This window comes from Haliotis rubra, unplaced genomic scaffold, assembly GCF_003918875.1.
Source record: "Haliotis rubra isolate DU_JTF1 unplaced genomic scaffold, ASM391887v1 Scf491, whole genome shotgun sequence".
Taxonomy (NCBI): Eukaryota; Metazoa; Mollusca; class Gastropoda; order Lepetellida; family Haliotidae; genus Haliotis; species Haliotis rubra.
In genome coordinates this window covers 271,177-288,409 of record NW_025767181.1, presented here as the reverse complement: position 1 = coordinate 288,409, position 17,233 = coordinate 271,177, and the positions used below count along the sequence as shown (strand labels likewise).

At 41.0% G+C, this 17,233-nt stretch overlaps 1 protein-coding gene across 1 annotated transcript; it reads left to right on the top strand.

Moving 5' to 3' along the window:
* Positions 1-5: 5 nt before the first annotated feature.
* On the top strand, positions 6-17,211 carry LOC124291424 (kinesin-like protein KIF25). The gene is given in 11 exon segments (XM_046728412.1): positions 6-162; positions 1,539-1,727; positions 2,587-2,725; positions 11,289-11,421; positions 11,690-11,839; positions 12,815-12,976; positions 13,569-13,750; positions 14,433-14,600; positions 15,260-15,415; positions 15,619-15,855; positions 16,065-17,211. Coding segments are annotated over 10 exon segments (1,581 nt in total). The 5' UTR covers positions 6-93; the 3' UTR covers positions 15,852-15,855; positions 16,065-17,211.
* The last annotated feature ends 22 nt before the right edge of the window (positions 17,212-17,233 follow it).

The window sequence follows — 17,233 nt, the reverse complement described above, 5'->3', positions numbered from 1 at the left end:
GTTTTCTGTGTGGAAGACGTAAATATTTTCTATGGCGGCGAAATCCGAAATTGTCTGAGCTTGCTTTCACAGATTCACAATATTTAAACGATAATGCCTTTGGGATTAGACAGGAGTCATTTCCTATCAGGAAAAGTGAAAGAACAAGACATTCAGCTGAGAGTGAGTATCAATCGACACAGTCTTGTCGCAGCTGTTTGACAACTGTTGTCAGTGTTGACAGAATCTGCGATTTCTTTGACAGTTCTTCGAATTTCTTCCTTTCAACGTTATTAGGCCTATTAGTTGTTCACTACTGACTAACTCCTGACAGATAACAACGATACGAAGATTTAGATTCATATACCTGTATATAAACATGCAGTTTTATGAGAACTTAATAACTAAATCATTTATTTGCATTTTTTATTTGGAGACCACCTTTGTTATATTTTTAACTTGTGTACCTATAGACAATCTGTACATAGAAAATGCAGCTGGTATAAATGTTAGAATAAAGAAAGAATGAAATGAAACTATAGATGTTCATAGACACAACAACAAAATAGAGACTATCTTGAAGTTATTTTTGAACTTTCAAATGCTGGTTTTTTTCAGCTGAATTATTGTGGGTTGTCCTGACATTTAATCTTTAGGCATCCTCATTGGAGATATCTCCCCTGTGATTGATTTTACCCCAGTTCACATAAGGAGATCTCAATACAAACAGATCTCCATTCAAGATATCTCTTTCTAAGAGTATTCTCCTCCAATTAGGATGTTTCTATTTGATATTTACATTGAGGATATTTACCAAAAAGATACTCATACTCAAGACATCTCCATATGATGAGATATCTCCCAATATCACCTTGTGGGATGTGTCCTGTAACACAAAGTTTCCGACTGGATTTTTTGTTAGTGTCTTTCGTTTACCTTTTTTCATTTATTATCTCTGTTTCAATAAAAAATGTGTGTGCATCACAGGTGTCATGTGCTTGTTAAAGTCTGAAGGGAGATTTGAAATGTATAGCTGTGGTTTCGAGGATGACAACGACCTTAGTTCAGATAAGCAATGTAGGTAACAGTAACAGTTAACATTGAATTATATATGTATGAGAAGTTGTTATGATTGCAGTATGAGGAAATCTGCAAATGAGAATATCTGACATTGAAGATATCCCCCAAGGATGTTTATCTTCAGGATATATCCCAGTGAGGACATCTTTATATACAAATGATAAAAGGATATATCTGTCCATGTGGATATCTACCTGTGAAATCTATGAGTTAATTATAACCATAGTTTATTATAGAACTAAAACATATACAAAGAGAGACTGGGACCCAAACAAACCAATCAATTTGTAGTTTACAGTATCTCCATGTTTGGATATCACCTTTTGGATATCTCCAGATGAGGATATCTCAGTTTAAGGATATCTCCCAGTAGTCTACGGTAAGGATATCCCCACCCAACCCAACCCACCCTCCAATGAGGATATATGCATCTTTGATAATCATCTTTTGATTATGAAAGTGTCATTTCTTTCTTTCAGAAAAAACAGGAAAGAATAGCTTCACTTGAAACAGAAAATGCTATGCTATATCTGAAACTCGCTCAGCTGAGGGGGGAAGTGCAGAGCTCCAGGGAGGAGCTGACAGGTGTGACAACAAAGTATGAATCAGAGAGACGGTTCCGGAGTCAAGTGTCAGAAAAGGCCTCCAAGTTTAAACAGGAAATAGAAGTAGGTAACTTTGTCTACTCACCTACACTGTCTGATAAGGGCAGGAACATAGACTCTGTGAGTGAGTCTGAATGTTGTCTATTACACAGTGTGACCCCACATGGAGGTGCTCTTTTCCTCTATAACTGAGTGATTGCAGTCTTCTTGCTTATTAACAAATATATGAACAGTTACCTGTCATGTACACCTTACTCTATTGTATACCAATAGTACTCATATGTGGGGGAATATGTACATGCAATGAAGGCCTCTTTAAAAACCTTGTCAGCCATGTTATAGTACTGTCATGAAACGGGAACAAATAGATCAGGACAGACATGGACCTTACTAGACTAATGCTTAGTCTCTGAATGTATATAATTTTGATAGTAGCAAATAAACCCATTTAAATTGAAGAGGAGCCCCAGTAAGATGGGAAATTTCGAAGCTGAGGGAATCTAGACTTGCTTCATTTAAGGCTCTAGCATTGCAGGGAGGGCTGGGCAGCAGGGAGAATTATATAGTTCAGGAACTGTGAGAGATACTATCTACTCACCTGCACTGTCTGATAAGGGCAGGAATAATAATGTAGACTCTGCAGGCAGTCACCATCTCTGCCATTAAGTGCATAAACCAAAATCTTGTCACCTCGGAGTTGTTGCACAGTGTCCTGGTTGAGTCCTCATGTTAAGCTGAACATGAAGATCGGGGTAGAATGTCATGTCATTTTATCCCAAGTGTGTAGATCGATGCTCGTGATGTCAACCACTGCATTGCCTGATACAGACTCTCCTTTTACAGACCTGCTGTCATTGTGTGGCATTAACAACAAATAAAAACAAAGTGTGCCTTGTATTACTGATTCTTGTGTCTCCTGTAGTTGCTGAGAGAGGGGATGGGGCAAGTGATGACAGTTGCCAGTAAGATGCCAGAGCAGTTCCAGTCTCACATCGATCATGCCAGTGCTGTTGTCAGACAACACAGACAGGTTTACCAGGACCACTCCTCTAGTCTCTCAGGTAAACCCTCGCATGTAGCTCCGCTTACTGGAAGCTGACATAATCACTTAGCTCTGGAAAAAGTTTTAGCTCTGGAAAACACTTGTAGTTCCGGTGTATGTTTGAAGCAGAGGATGAGCTGAAACCTACCTTAACAGATGTTTATCACTGACAGATAAACAGTTGTTCAATAGTTACAGGTAGAGATTTGTGCATCAGTTACAGATAAACAGTTGTACAGTAGTTACAGGTAGAGATTTGTGCATCAGTTACAGGTGAACAGGTGTACAGTAGTAACACTTTCAGACATTGTAATATAACTCAGAGCTGGTGTTGATGCCACCAGGTGTAATAGGTGTATTTAACAGTTTTAAAGAACCAGATGTAATAGGTGTGTTGTAATAGTGTTAAAGGACTAGGTGTAATTATTGGTGTATTTTGACGCAGTGTTACAGGATCAGGTGTAATTATTGGTGTATTATGACACAGTGTTACAGGACCAGGTGTAATTACAGGTGTATTGTGACACAGTGTTGCAGGACCAGATGTAATAGGTGTGTTGTAATAGTGTTAAAGGACCAGGTGTCATTATTGGTGTATTTTGACACAGTGTTACAGGATCAGGTGTAATTATAGGTGTATTCTGACACAGTGTTATAGGACCAGGTGTAATTACAGGTGTTTTGTGACACAGTGTTGCAGGACCAGGTGTAATAGGTGTGTTGTAATAGTGTTGCAGGACCAGGTGTAATTACAGGTGTATTTTGACACAGTGTTGCAGGACCAGGTGTAATTATAGGTGTATTGTGTCATAGTGTTGTAGGACCAGGTGTAATTATAGGTGTATGATGACATTGTTACAGGACCAGGTGTAATTTTGGGTGTATTAAGACACAGTGTTACAGGACCAGGTGTAATTATAGGTGTATTGTGACAGTGTTACAGGACCAGGTGTAATTACAGGTGTATTGTGACACAGTGTTACAGGACCAGGTGTAATTATAGGTGTATTGTGGCAGTGTTACAGGACCAGGTGTAAATACAGGTGTATTATGTGTAATGACAGTGTTACAGGACCAGGTGTAATTATGGGTGTATTGTGACACAGTGTTACAGGACCAGGTGTAATTATAGGTGTATTGTGACACAGTGTTACAGGACCAGGTGTAATTATAGGTGTATTGTGACACAGTGTTACAGGACCAGGTGTAATTATAGGTGTATTGTGACACAGTGTTACAGGACCAGGTGTAATTATAGGTGTATTGTGACACAGTGTTACAGGACCAGGTGTAATTATAGGTGCTATGTTATTGAGTGTTATTACAGGACCAGGTGTAATTTTGGGTGTATTAAGACACATTGTTACAGGACCAGGTGTAATTATAGGTGTATTGTGACAGTGTTACAGGACCAGGTGTAATTACAGGTGTATTTTGACACAGTGTTGCAGGACCAGGTGTAATTATAGGTGTATTGTGGCAGTGTTACAGGACCAGGTGTAATTATAGGTGTATTATGACACAGTGTTACAGGACCAGGTGTAATTATAGGTGTATTGTGACACAGTGTTACAGGACCAGGTGTAATTATAGGTGTATTGTGACACAGTGTTGCAGGACCAGGTGTAATTATAGGTGTATTGTGACATAGTGTTGCAGGACCAGGTGTAATTATAGGTGTATGATGACAGTGTTACAGGACCAGGTGTAATTACAGGTGTATTGTGACACAGTGTTACAGGACCAGGTGTAATTATAGGTGTATTATGACAGTGTTACAGGACCAGGTGTAATTATAGGTGTATTGTGACAGTGTTACAGGACCAGGTGTAATTATAGGTGTATTGTGAGGACAGTGTTACAGGACCAGGTGTAATTACCAGGTAATTATAGGTGTATTGTGACAGTGTTACAGGACCAGGTGTAATTATAGGTGTATTGTGACAGTGTTACAGGACCAGGTGTAATTATAGGTGTATTGTGACACAGTGTTACAGGACCAGGTGTAATTATAGGTGTATTGTGGCAGTGTTACAGGACCAGGTGTAATTACAGGTGTATTGTGACACAGTGTTACAGGACCAGGTGTAATTATAGGTGTATTGTGACACAGTGTTACAGGACCAGGTGTAATTATAGGTGTATTGTGACACAGTGTTACAGGACCAGGTGTAATTACAGGTGTATTGTGACACAGTGTTACAGGACCAGGTGTAATTATAGGTGTATTGTGACACAGTGTTACAGGACCAGGTGTAATTATAGGTGTATTGTGACACAGTGTTACAGGACCAGGTGTAATTACAGGTGTATTGTGACACAGTGTTACAGGACCAGGTGTAATTATAGGTGTATTGTGGCAGTGTTACAGGACCAGGTGTAATTACAGGTGTATTATGACACAGTGTTACAGGACCAGGTGTAATTATAGGTGTATTGTGACACAGTGTTACAGGACCAGGTGTAATTATAGGTGTATTGTGACAGTGTTACAGGACCAGGTGTAATTATAGGTGTATTGTGACAGTGTTACAGGACCAGGTGTAATTATAGGTGTATTGTGACATAGTGTTACAGGACCAGGTGTAATTATAGGTGTATTGTGACATAGTGTTGCAGGACCAGGTGTAATTATAGGTGTATTGTGACACAGTGTTACAGGACCAGGTGTAATTATAGGTGTATTGTGACAGTGTTGCAGGACCAGGTGTAATTATAGGTGTATTGTGACAGTGTTACAGGACCAGGTGTAATTATAGGTGTATTGTGACATAGTGTTACAGGACCAGGTGTAATTATAGGTGTATTATGACACAGTGTTACAGGACCAGGTGTAATTATAGGTGTATTGTGGCAGTGTTGCAGGACTAGGTGTAATTATAGGTGTATTGTGACATAGTGTTGCAGGACTAGGTGTAATTATAGGTGTATTGTGACAGTGTTACAGGACCAGGTGTAATTATAGGTGTATTGTGACACAGTGTTACAGGACCAGGTGTAATTATAGGTGTATTGTGACACAGTGTTACAGGACCAGGTGTAATTATAGGTGTATTGTGACACAGTGTTACAGGACCAGGTGTAATTATAGGTGTATTGTGACACAGTGTTACAGGACCAGGTGTAATTATAGGTGTATTGTGACACAGTGTTACAGGACCAGGTGTAATTATAGGTGTATTGTGACACAGTGTTACAGGACCAGGTGTAATTATAGGTGTATTGTGACAGTGTTACAGGACCAGGTGTAATTATAGGTGTATTGTGACACAGTGTTACAGGACCAGGTGTAATTATAGGTGTATTGTGACAGTGTTACAGGACCAGGTGTAATTACAGGTGTATTGTGTAATACACACAGTGTTGCAGGACCAGGTGTAATTATAGGTGTATTGTGTCATAGTGTTGTAGGACCAGGTGTAATTATAGGTGTATGATGACAGTGTTACAGGACCAGGTGTAATTATAGGTGTATTGACACAGTGTTACAGGACCAGGTGTAATTATAGGTGTATTGTGACACAGTGTTACAGGACCAGGTGTAATTATAGGTGTATTGTGGCAGTGTTACAGGACCAGGTGTAATTACAGGTGTATTGTGACACAGTGTTACAGGACCAGGTGTAATTATAGGTGTATTATGACACAGTGTTACAGGACCAGGTGTAATTATAGGTGTATTGTGACACAGTGTTACAGGACCAGGTGTAATTATAGGTGTATTGTGACACAGTGTTACAGGACCAGGTGTAATTATAGGTGTATTGTGACACAGTGTTACAGGACCAGGTGTAATTACAGGTGTATTATGACACATGACACTGACACAGTGTTACAGGACCAGGTGTAATTACAGTGTACACATGACCCAGTGTTACAGGACCCAGGCATCCAGGACCTGCAGGACCAGGACACACAGGACCAGGACCAGGTGTTGGACACAGGACACAGGACACAGCGTTACAGGACCCAGTAATTACACAGGACCCAGGGACACAGACAGGACCAGGACCACAGGACACAGTCATAGGAGCGGACCAGGTGACACAGGAGTACACCACAGAAAGACAGGACAGGTGTAATCATACATGGACCAGTGTTATAGGACCAGGGACCCAGGACACGACACAGGAGACAGACATTCACATAGGTGACCACATTGGACCGAGTAGGACCAGGTGACCACAGGACACTACGACACAGGACCCAGGACCAGGGACCCAGGCATATTGTGAATAGACACATGACCAGGTGTAATTATAGGACATGACAGTGTTGACCAGGTGTAATTACAGGATTGTGACACAGGGACCCAGGACACAGTAATTATAGGTGATTGGACGAGTGGACCGCGAGGATCCACAGACATGATGACAGTGTTATGGACCAGGTGTACTATAGGCGTATTGTGACGCTACAGGACCAGGACATGACACGCACAGACCCAGGTGTGACAGTTGCAGGACTAGGATTATAGGTGTATTGTGACATAGGTGCAGGATTCAGTGGACCCAGGTGACGACAGTGACAGGACCAGGTGTAATTATAGGTGACGGACACAGGACAGGACCAGGTGTAATTATAGTGATTCCAGGCAGTTACAGGACCAGACACAGGACCAGGACAGTGTTATAGATCCAGTGTAACACAGGACCAGGACAGGACCAGGTAATTATAGGTGCATTGGACAATATGCTGCAGGACCACAGGTGTAATTACAGGTGTATGGACAGGTGTAAGGTACGTATTATCACACAGGGACAGGACCAGTAAATAGGGACTTACAGGCAGTGGAGGACCAGTGTAAAGACAGGTGGCTTCGGACAGCGTTGCAGGATCCAGGTGAACTTCACAGTGGACTGTATCAAGGTAGGACCAGGGAAATTATAGGGCATGATGACAGTGTTACGGCATTGTGTGTAATGGGCGTATTAAGACACATTGTTAAACCAGGTGGACCCAGGACACAGCAGTGGACCAGATGTAAAAGGTTTGCCGTGGCAGTTATGGACCAGGGTAATTTCAGGCATATTGTGTCATACAGACCAGGGACTCAGTGTATTAAGAGCCGCCATATGACCGAAAGTGTAATTATAGGCATAAAGCCACAGATCACAGGACTCAGTATTTTCAGTCAGTGTTAAGGGACAGGTGCAAAAGGCGTATTGTGGCAGCGTGACAGGACCATTGGCGGCGTATTATGAAGTGTTAAGGACCAGGTGTAATTACAGAGTATTCTGACACAGTGTTACAGGACCAGGTGTAATTATACGTGTATTATGACACAGGATTATGACCAGGTGCAATTACAGGTGTATTATGACACAGTTACAGGACCAGGTGTAATTACAGGTGTAGCTCATAGTAAGTTAGGACCAGGTGTAATTTCATGCGTATTGTAGTGTGATATGGACCAGGTGTAAATACAGGTACAGGACAGGACCATTGTAATTATAGGTGTATTGTGACACACAGTGTTAGGTACAGGACCAGGTGTAAATTACAGTGTATTATGACATTGCGACCAGGTTATATAGGTGTGTTGCGGACAGTGTTAGAGTGACCAGGTGTAAATTACAGGTGTATTATGTCACAGTGTTACAGTGACCAGGTGTAATTAGGTAGACACAGCAGTTATAGGATCCATGATTGCAGGTACAGTTGCAGGACCAGTAATTATAGGTGTCATATTGACCAGGTGTAATTATAAGATGATTACGGTTACAGGACCAGGTAATTATAGTGCGCATTGTTACAGGACAGGTGACAGGGTGTATTGTGCAGTGAACTGACCAGGTGTAATTATAGGTGCATTGTGACAAAGTGTTGCAGGACCAGGTGCGTAATTATAGGTGTATTGTAGGACGAGTGTTGGAGGATCAGGGTACTTATAGGTGTATGAGGTGCATTATGACCAGGTGTAATTTGGGTGTATTACATTGACCAGGACCAGGTAATTATAGGCGTACTGCGATAGCCGCTATTATGACCAGATGTAATTATAGGTTTATTGTGGCAGTGTTACAGGACCAGGTGTAATTATAGGTGTATTGTGTCACGTTACAGGTGCAGGTGTAATTATAGGTGTATTATATGGCAGGACCAGGTGTAATTATATGTATCAGTGTTACAGGACCAGGTGTAATTATAGGTGTATTGTGTCAGTGTTACAGGACCAGGTGTAATTATAATTATAGGATGTAATTGCATTGTAAGACATCCATGTGTAATTACAGTGTATTCTGCCGCAGGACCAGTAATTATAGGTGTATTGTGACACAGTGTTACAGGTGACCAGGTGTAATTACAGGTGCATTCATAGTGACACAGTGTTACAGGACCAGGTGTAATTATAGGTGTGTATTCCAGTGTTACAGGACACAGTGTTGCATAGTGTTGTAGGACCAGGTACCAGTGTTATACAGGTATATTCTGACACAGGTGCATTATGTGTTAGGTCTAGGTGTAATTATATAGGTGTATTGGACAGGACTAGGTGTAATTATAGGTGTATTGTGACGAAGTGTTGCAGGACGTTTAATTAGTAGGTGTTACAGTGACCAGGTGTAATTATAGGTAGGTGTATTGTGACACAGGTAATTATAGTATTGTGGCAGTGTTGCAGGACTAGGTGTAATTATTATAGGTGTATTGACCAGGTGTAATTATAGGTGTATTGTGTCATAGTGTTGTAGGACCAGGTGCAGGTGTAATTAATTATAGTTATAGGACCAGGGTGTATTGTGATGTTGCAGGACCATTATTACAGGGCATTATTACAGGGCCAGGTGTAATTATAGGTATTAAGACATTACTGTTACAGGACTAGGTGTAATTATAGGTGTATTGTGACACAATGTTACAGGACCAGGTGTAATTACAGGTGTATTTTGACACAGTGTTGCAGGACCAGGTGTAATTATAGGTGCAATTGTATCATAGCAAGTTGTAGGACCAGGTGTAATTATAGGTGTAGCGATGACATTATTACAGGACCAGGTGTAATTATAGGTGTATTGTGACACCGCATAGGTAAGCTGCAGGACCAGCGACCGTAATTATAGGTGTATTGCATCATAGTGTTGTAGGACCAGGTGTATGATAGGTGTATGATTTATTAGCAACTATTACAGGACCAGGTGTAATTTTGGGTGTATTAAGACACATTGTTGCAGGACCAGGTGTAATTATAGGTGCATTGTGACAGCTGCTAACCAGAGATGTAACATATAGGTTCATTGTGGCAGTGTTTACAGGACCAGGTGTACTCAGGTGTGTATTGCGTCAGTGTTACAGAACCAGGTGCGTAAATTATAAGCGCATTATGACGCAGCCGCTAGCGACCAGGTGTAATTATAGTGCATTAAAATCAAGGTTACAGGACCAGGTGTATATTATAGGTGTACAGTGTCAGTGTTACTATGACCAGGTGTAATTATAGGTGTATTGCGGCAGCGTGACAGGATCTAGATGTAATTACAGGTGTATTACATCACAAGGTTACAGGTCCAGGTGTAATTACAGGTGTATTCTGACACAGTGTTACAGGACCAGGTGTAATTACAGGTGTATTCTGACACAGTGTTACAGGACCAGGTGTAATTATACGTGTATTATGACACAGTGTTACAGGACCAGGTGTTATTACAGGTGTATTATGACACAGTGTTACAGGACCAGGTGTAATTACAGATGTATTCTGACACAGTGTTACAGGACCAGGTGTAATTACAGGTGTATTGTGTCATAGTGTTACAGGACCAGGTGTAATTATGTGTATTGTGGCAGTGTGACAGGACCAGATGTAATTACAGGTGTATTATGACACAGTGTTATAGGACCAGGTGTAATTACAGGTGTATTCTGACACAGTGTTACAGGACCATTCGTAATTATAGGTGTATTGTGTCATAGTGTTGTAGGACCAGGTGTAATTATAGGTGTATGATGACAGTGTTATAGGACCAGGTGTAATTATAGGTATATTGTGACATAGTGCTACATGACCAGGTGTAATTATAGGTGTATTATGACATAGTGTTGCAGGTCTAGGTGTAATTATAGGTGTATTGTGACATAGTGTTGCAGGACTAGGTGTAATTATAGGTGTATGATGACAGTGTTATAGGACCAGGTGTAATTATAGGTATATTGTGACATAGTGCTACATGACCAGGTGTAATTATAGGTGTATTATGACATAGTGTTGCAGGTCTAGGTGTAATTATAGGTGTATTGTGACGTAGTGTTGCAGGACCAGGTGTAATTATAGGTGTATTGTGACATAGTGTTGCAGGACTAGGTGTAATTATAGGTGTATTGTGACACAGTGTTACAGGACCAGGTGTAATTATAGGTGTATTCTGACACAGTGTTATAGGACCAGGTGTAATTATAGGTGTATTCTGACACAGTGTTACAGGACCAGGTGTAATTATAGGTGTATTCTGACACAGTGTTATAGGACCAGGTGTAATTATAGGTGTAATGTGACATAGTGCTACATGACCAGGTGTAATTATAGGTGTATTATGACACAGTGTTACAGGACCAGGTGTAATTACAGGTGTATTATGACACAGTGTTACAGGACCAGGTGTTGGTGCTACAGGCTGCGCTACAGGACATCACAGACAGGCATGGGAAGGAGAAGAAGAGAAGACAGGCACTACACAACACACTGATGGTGAGGCACTACACACATGGTGAGGCACTACACACACACTGATGGTGAGGCACTACACAACACACTCATGGTGAGGCACTACACAACACACTCATGGTGAGGCACTACACAACACACCCATGTTTATTATATTTTTGTACGTTAAATTAATATAGTTTATCAAAAAGGTCTGTCCACGTGATTAGAGGTAGAATGTCAGATTGGCTCAGGTTTTGGTATTGGTATGTTTCGAGTGTACTAGGATGTAAATCTGGAGGATCACCATGTCAAGTGTTGACGTGTTTCTGTGTGCTGCAGCTACAACGTGTCCATCATGGCGTATGGTCAGACAGGAAGTGGCAAGACGCACACCATGCTAGGGAGTCACCGCAATGATGACTACCACCCGTCTAACGACATGCACCCAGACGAGGGGGTAATTCCCAGGGCCACACGTGAACTCTTCAGGTAGGGAAATCATACATTGAAGGAGGGGGCATGTCATGCATCTGCAAGTAATGTTATACACAGTGAGCTAAGGCTATGTAATATGTCAGTGTATGCTTTGATTCACATCAGAATAATATCTCAGTAGGCAATGAAGATGGATATGTTAGTTTCTCTGGGTTCCAATCCACAGAATATTCCTAAACTGATGTGTGAAATATATTTCCCAGTACAAATAGATGAGTCATATTTTCCTTCACTTATATCAGAGTAATATTTCCTTTGACTGACATCAGAGTTGTATTTCCCAAGACTCATATCACAGTTATACTTAATATTGGCAGATATCCAAGTTATATTTACCTAGACACATATCAGAGTTATATTCCCCTTGAATGATATCCAAGTTATATTTCCCTAGACACATATCAGAGTTATATTCCCCTTGAATGATATCCAAGTTATATTTCCCTAGACACATATCAGAGTTATATTCCCCTTGAGTAATATCCAAGTTATATATCCCTAGACACATATCAGAGTTATATTCCCCTTGAGTAATATCCAAGTTATATATCCCTAGACACATATCAGAGTTATATTCCCCTTGAGTAATATCCAAGTTATATATCCCTAGACACATATCAGAGTTATATTCCCCTTGAATGATATCCAAGTTATATATCCCTAGACACATATCAGAGTTATATTCCCCTTGAGTAATATCCAAGTTATATATCCCTAGACACATATCAGAGTTATATTCCCTTGAGTAATATGAAGTTATATATCCCTAGACACATAAGAGTAATATATCCAAGTTATATTTCCCTAGACACATATCAGAGTTATATTCCCCTTGAATGATATCCAAGTTATATATCCCTAGACACATATCAGAGTTATATTCCCCTTGAATGATATCCAAGTTATATATCCCTAGACACATATCAGAGTTATATTCCCCTTGAATGATATCCAAGTTATATATCCCAGACTGATGTCGGAGAAGCCTCCTGGAACACACTCCCTGGAGGTGTCGGTCGTGGAGATCTACAACAACGACATCCGAGACTTACTGAGTCGCGACACCAGCGTGAAACATGATGTAGTCACTGGCTCTGATGGGTTACTCAGTCTGCCCACAATTACCTCAAAGTAAGATTACTGTACTGTTGTATTACACTGTCATACTGGAGGAGTCATACCAACCCAACTGGGGGATATCATGTCATACATGTGGAAATGTATTATGTCACTTTGTGTAATACTAGTATGCTTATTGTGTAATCCTGTAAGATTAGAAAGTTTGCTGTAGTACATCCTAATGACTTTATGCTTTATTCAGAAGTATGATTTGTGGGGTGAAATCACTTTGAGGCTGCAAAATAACTCATACAGTTCATATTTGTTTAATAGAATGAGAGTTAACTGACCTAAAGAAACCAAACGGTAGGTTTTGACAGAGTGTATATTATCTGATAACATACTGAATAACTTTCAAGCTATATGATGGCTGCCTGTAACTCATAACATCTGGGCCAGACAAACCAGTGATTGATATTGTGAACAACACTTTGGGTACATTGAACAATTGCATTCCATTTCCCCATACAGCAAGCATAGGTTACTGAGGACCAATTCTCATCTGGAATCTCCACAGGTGTTGATGTGTCATGTCAACCACTACCTTGTCATGTCAACATCTCTGCTTGTTGATGCTTGTAATTGTGTTCTTAATGTGTTGTAGACAGGTGTCGACCGTGTATGATGTGATGTGCCTGGTACAGCGAGGTCTGCGGACCCGGCGGGAGTCCGCCACAATGGTCCACGAACACTCGAGTCGCTCCCACCTGGTTGTCACCCTGACGCTCATCAGTCAGGCTCCCAGCTTCTTCAGGGTCCGTGGCGGACCTAAACCTGACACTGAAGGTATCAGCTTCATGAAGTTTGTTGGCTGGAGTGTATGTCATGAAGACATGAAACTTTCATGGAATTTGTTTATTATCCCCCGCCATGAAGTGGGAGGGGGATATAGGTTTGAGCTCTGTCCGTCCATCTGACCGTGATGATGGGGACAGATTTTCTCAGAAAATGTTATAGATAGGGAAACCAAATGTAGTATGTGTTTTTCTGGACATGAATGCCTTGATGGACTTCAAAAAAGGAAACTGTGTTACGAGTTACAGAGTTATGGCCCTTGTCGTGCGTTTCTTGACATAGTGCACGTTACCCCCAATGGGAACAGATTTTCTCAGAAACCGTTATAGATAGGGAAGCCAAATGTGGTATGTGTGTGGTGGAGGCCATGAATGTTGTGGTGGAGTTAAAAAACATGAACCAAGTAGGAACAGAAAACTGTGGCGGGGATTTTGATGACCATCTTGTTTATTACAATGTTTCCGGGCTACCTGTTGCCTGTTAATCATTCACCTGAAACATCACCTGAAAGTTTCATTTCTTCACCTTCTTCCAACTTGTACATGTCATTGAAGTTATTTTCTGAACTCTTCCCAGTTCAATAATTCACTCAATATGCAAGACTTTTTATTTGAAAATAGATGTGAAAAGAGACTACAGAAATGAATGAGCATTGTTGCCAACACTGTTCTAGAACCTGTCCAGCCTAAGAAGAGCCGGTCACAGTCCCTGACCCACTCTTCCCTGACTGGTGGTTGGTCATCTCCTGACCAATCAGGTTCCTCCTCCCCGGCAGCCAATCAGCAAGCAGTCATCCGTACCAAGCTACAGCTAGTTGATCTAGCTGGCAGTGAATGTGTAGGTGAGTGGGTTTGTTTCATAGTGGTCACATTAGTACTGAGTGAGTGAGTGAGTGAGTATGGTTTTACACCGCTTTTAGCAATATTCCAGCAATATCACGGCGGGGGACACCAGAAATGGGCTTCACACATTGCACCCATGTGGGGAATCGAACCCGGTCTTCAGCATGTCGATCAATCAGGACGCTTTAACCATTGGCTTTTGAAACCGCCCACATTAGTACTGACCTTTCCATGGACCATGGTAAATGGCTTCTGGCTGGTTTGTCCACTATCAAGGTAATGATGATATGTGTTGAATGAAGCACTGTATTTTGAAAACAATACATATATTGATTTGACAATGAATGGATGGCGTACCGTCAAATCAAGGAAATGGGTGTACTGTTCAGCTGTTTTTGTCCCTGTTCAGCTGGTCCACTATCAGCTCAAATGTCCACTGAGCTGTTTGTCCACTATCAGCTGTTTGTCCACTGTCAGCTGTTTGTCCACTGTCAGCTGTTTGTCCACTATCAGCTGTTTGTCCACTATCAGCTGTTTGTCCACTATCAGCTGTTTGTCCACTATCAGCTGTTTTGTCTACTGTCAGCTGTTTGTCCACTGTCAGCTGTTTGTCCACTGTCAGCTGTTTGTCTACTGTCAGCTGTTTGTCTACTAACAGGTATGTCAGGTGTGAAGGGAGCAGCTCTAAGGGAGGCGTCAAACATCAACAAGAGCTTGTCTGCTTTAGCGGATGTGCTTGGTGCACTGTCAGAGAACCGGACACATGTTCCGTAGCGGAACAGCAAACTCACACATCTACTCCAAGACTCCATAGGTAAGCCTAAACCTACCAAATAGGAAGTTTCATAAATTAACCTACAGCTAGTAGGTAAATACAATTACTAAGAGTAATATACAAAACTCTATCAATTTATGCATTTATCAAAAGTCTAATTGACAGATTTAACAAATGGTTATTTGTTTAAGAAATGTAAAAGAAAATGTTTCTGACACTCCCTCCCTCTTGCTATTTCCCAGGTGGTGATGCCAAGCTGCTGGTGTTACTGTGTGTGTCGCCATCCCAGCGTTACATAACAGAGTCGTTGCAGTGTCTTGGTTTTGGACAAAGAGCGTGGCAGGTCCAACGAGGCCCCACCAAGCGCCGACTGCCGACGTCTGCTGAGAAGGTCAACTATGAAGCAAGGTCAAACTCACCCAAACCCAGATCCTCCTCAGCATCAGACAAGATGATAACCAGCCAGAGATTCTGATGCACATGAGGGGCTTTGGGGGGCCTACATCAGTTCACTCTACAGTTGTATTCAGTGTTTGTGAGTTCAGAATCCTAGTTTCACCCTTGTGATGGTCTTGGCATCTATTGTCGCTGGTTTTACCAAAGACGTCAACCTTAAGCTTGCATCACTGCAGGTTTCCCCCATCAAGAAGTGTGCTGTTATATAAGCAGAATACTACAGCCCTTTAACCAATGTCGTCTCTCACTATCATTATAATTTGATGGGCATGAACAGTTTTTGATGACTTGTCAGTTGTTTTGTAGGCAATCAAATGTTAGTATTTAGACAAACCACGTTTTTTTATGATCATGATGTTTTAGAAATATGAAAGAAAGAATCTTCAGGGCAATGACTGTCAGGAACAACCTAATTATGTGCAACTAACTACAGATTATTTCCTGATCTGGAGAGTTGTCTAGACTGATGCAGTCTCATTGCATCAACTGGATACAGATTCAACAAAGACTGCAACAAAGTCTCAAATTGTGTTTACAAGCTCCACCCACATCAATAAATCTGTACCCACAGAGAAATGTGCATGGCCAAACCCTTGTAATATGCATGGGTAACTTATTAACTCTCTTTAGTATTACACAATTTGAAGTGAAATAATAGTCCGATGTACTTTTCTCATTATATAATTGCATTAACTAAACTTAAACCCTGTTTCATTAAACTTTTGTCGAGTTCATGTGGCCCTTGCTGTAGGTGTTTAAAGGATTACATGGTACTTCAGTTTAAGGAATTATAATATCACATTCATTAAAGATGGTGGAAGTTTGTTGTCTGACCATTTTACGTACACAATTGGAGTGCTGAGGTAGCCTAGTGGTTAAAGCATTTGCTCGCCACGCCGAAGGCACGGGTTCAATTCCCCACATGGGTACAATGTCTGAAGCCCATTTCTGGTGTCCACTGCCATGATATTGCTGGAATATTGCTAAAAGTGGCAAAAAACCCAACTCACTCACTCATACACTATCACTACCATGCACTACAGCAATGACATCATTCAAGAAGGAAGAGATATAATATCACAAGTAACAACCAGGTAGAGGGCTTAAGAATTCAAAATTTGATTTAATATTTTAGGAAGTCATGTGATAAGCTTTGTTTCCCAGTAAACATCAATGAATTTAGTGATAATTGTACAATATGTATTCTAACGTTATATTATGATTGTGTGATGAGGTATGGATGGTCCATTAAGATTTACTCAATATCGTCTTTAAATGTGTGTTGAATTCCCAATGTGATGTGTACATCGTACTGGCTGTGATACCAACAAGAAAACTGTGATATGTTGTTAACCATTGTGATAATAAACCCAGCGTTTTGTACCTGTGTGTGAAGATGTT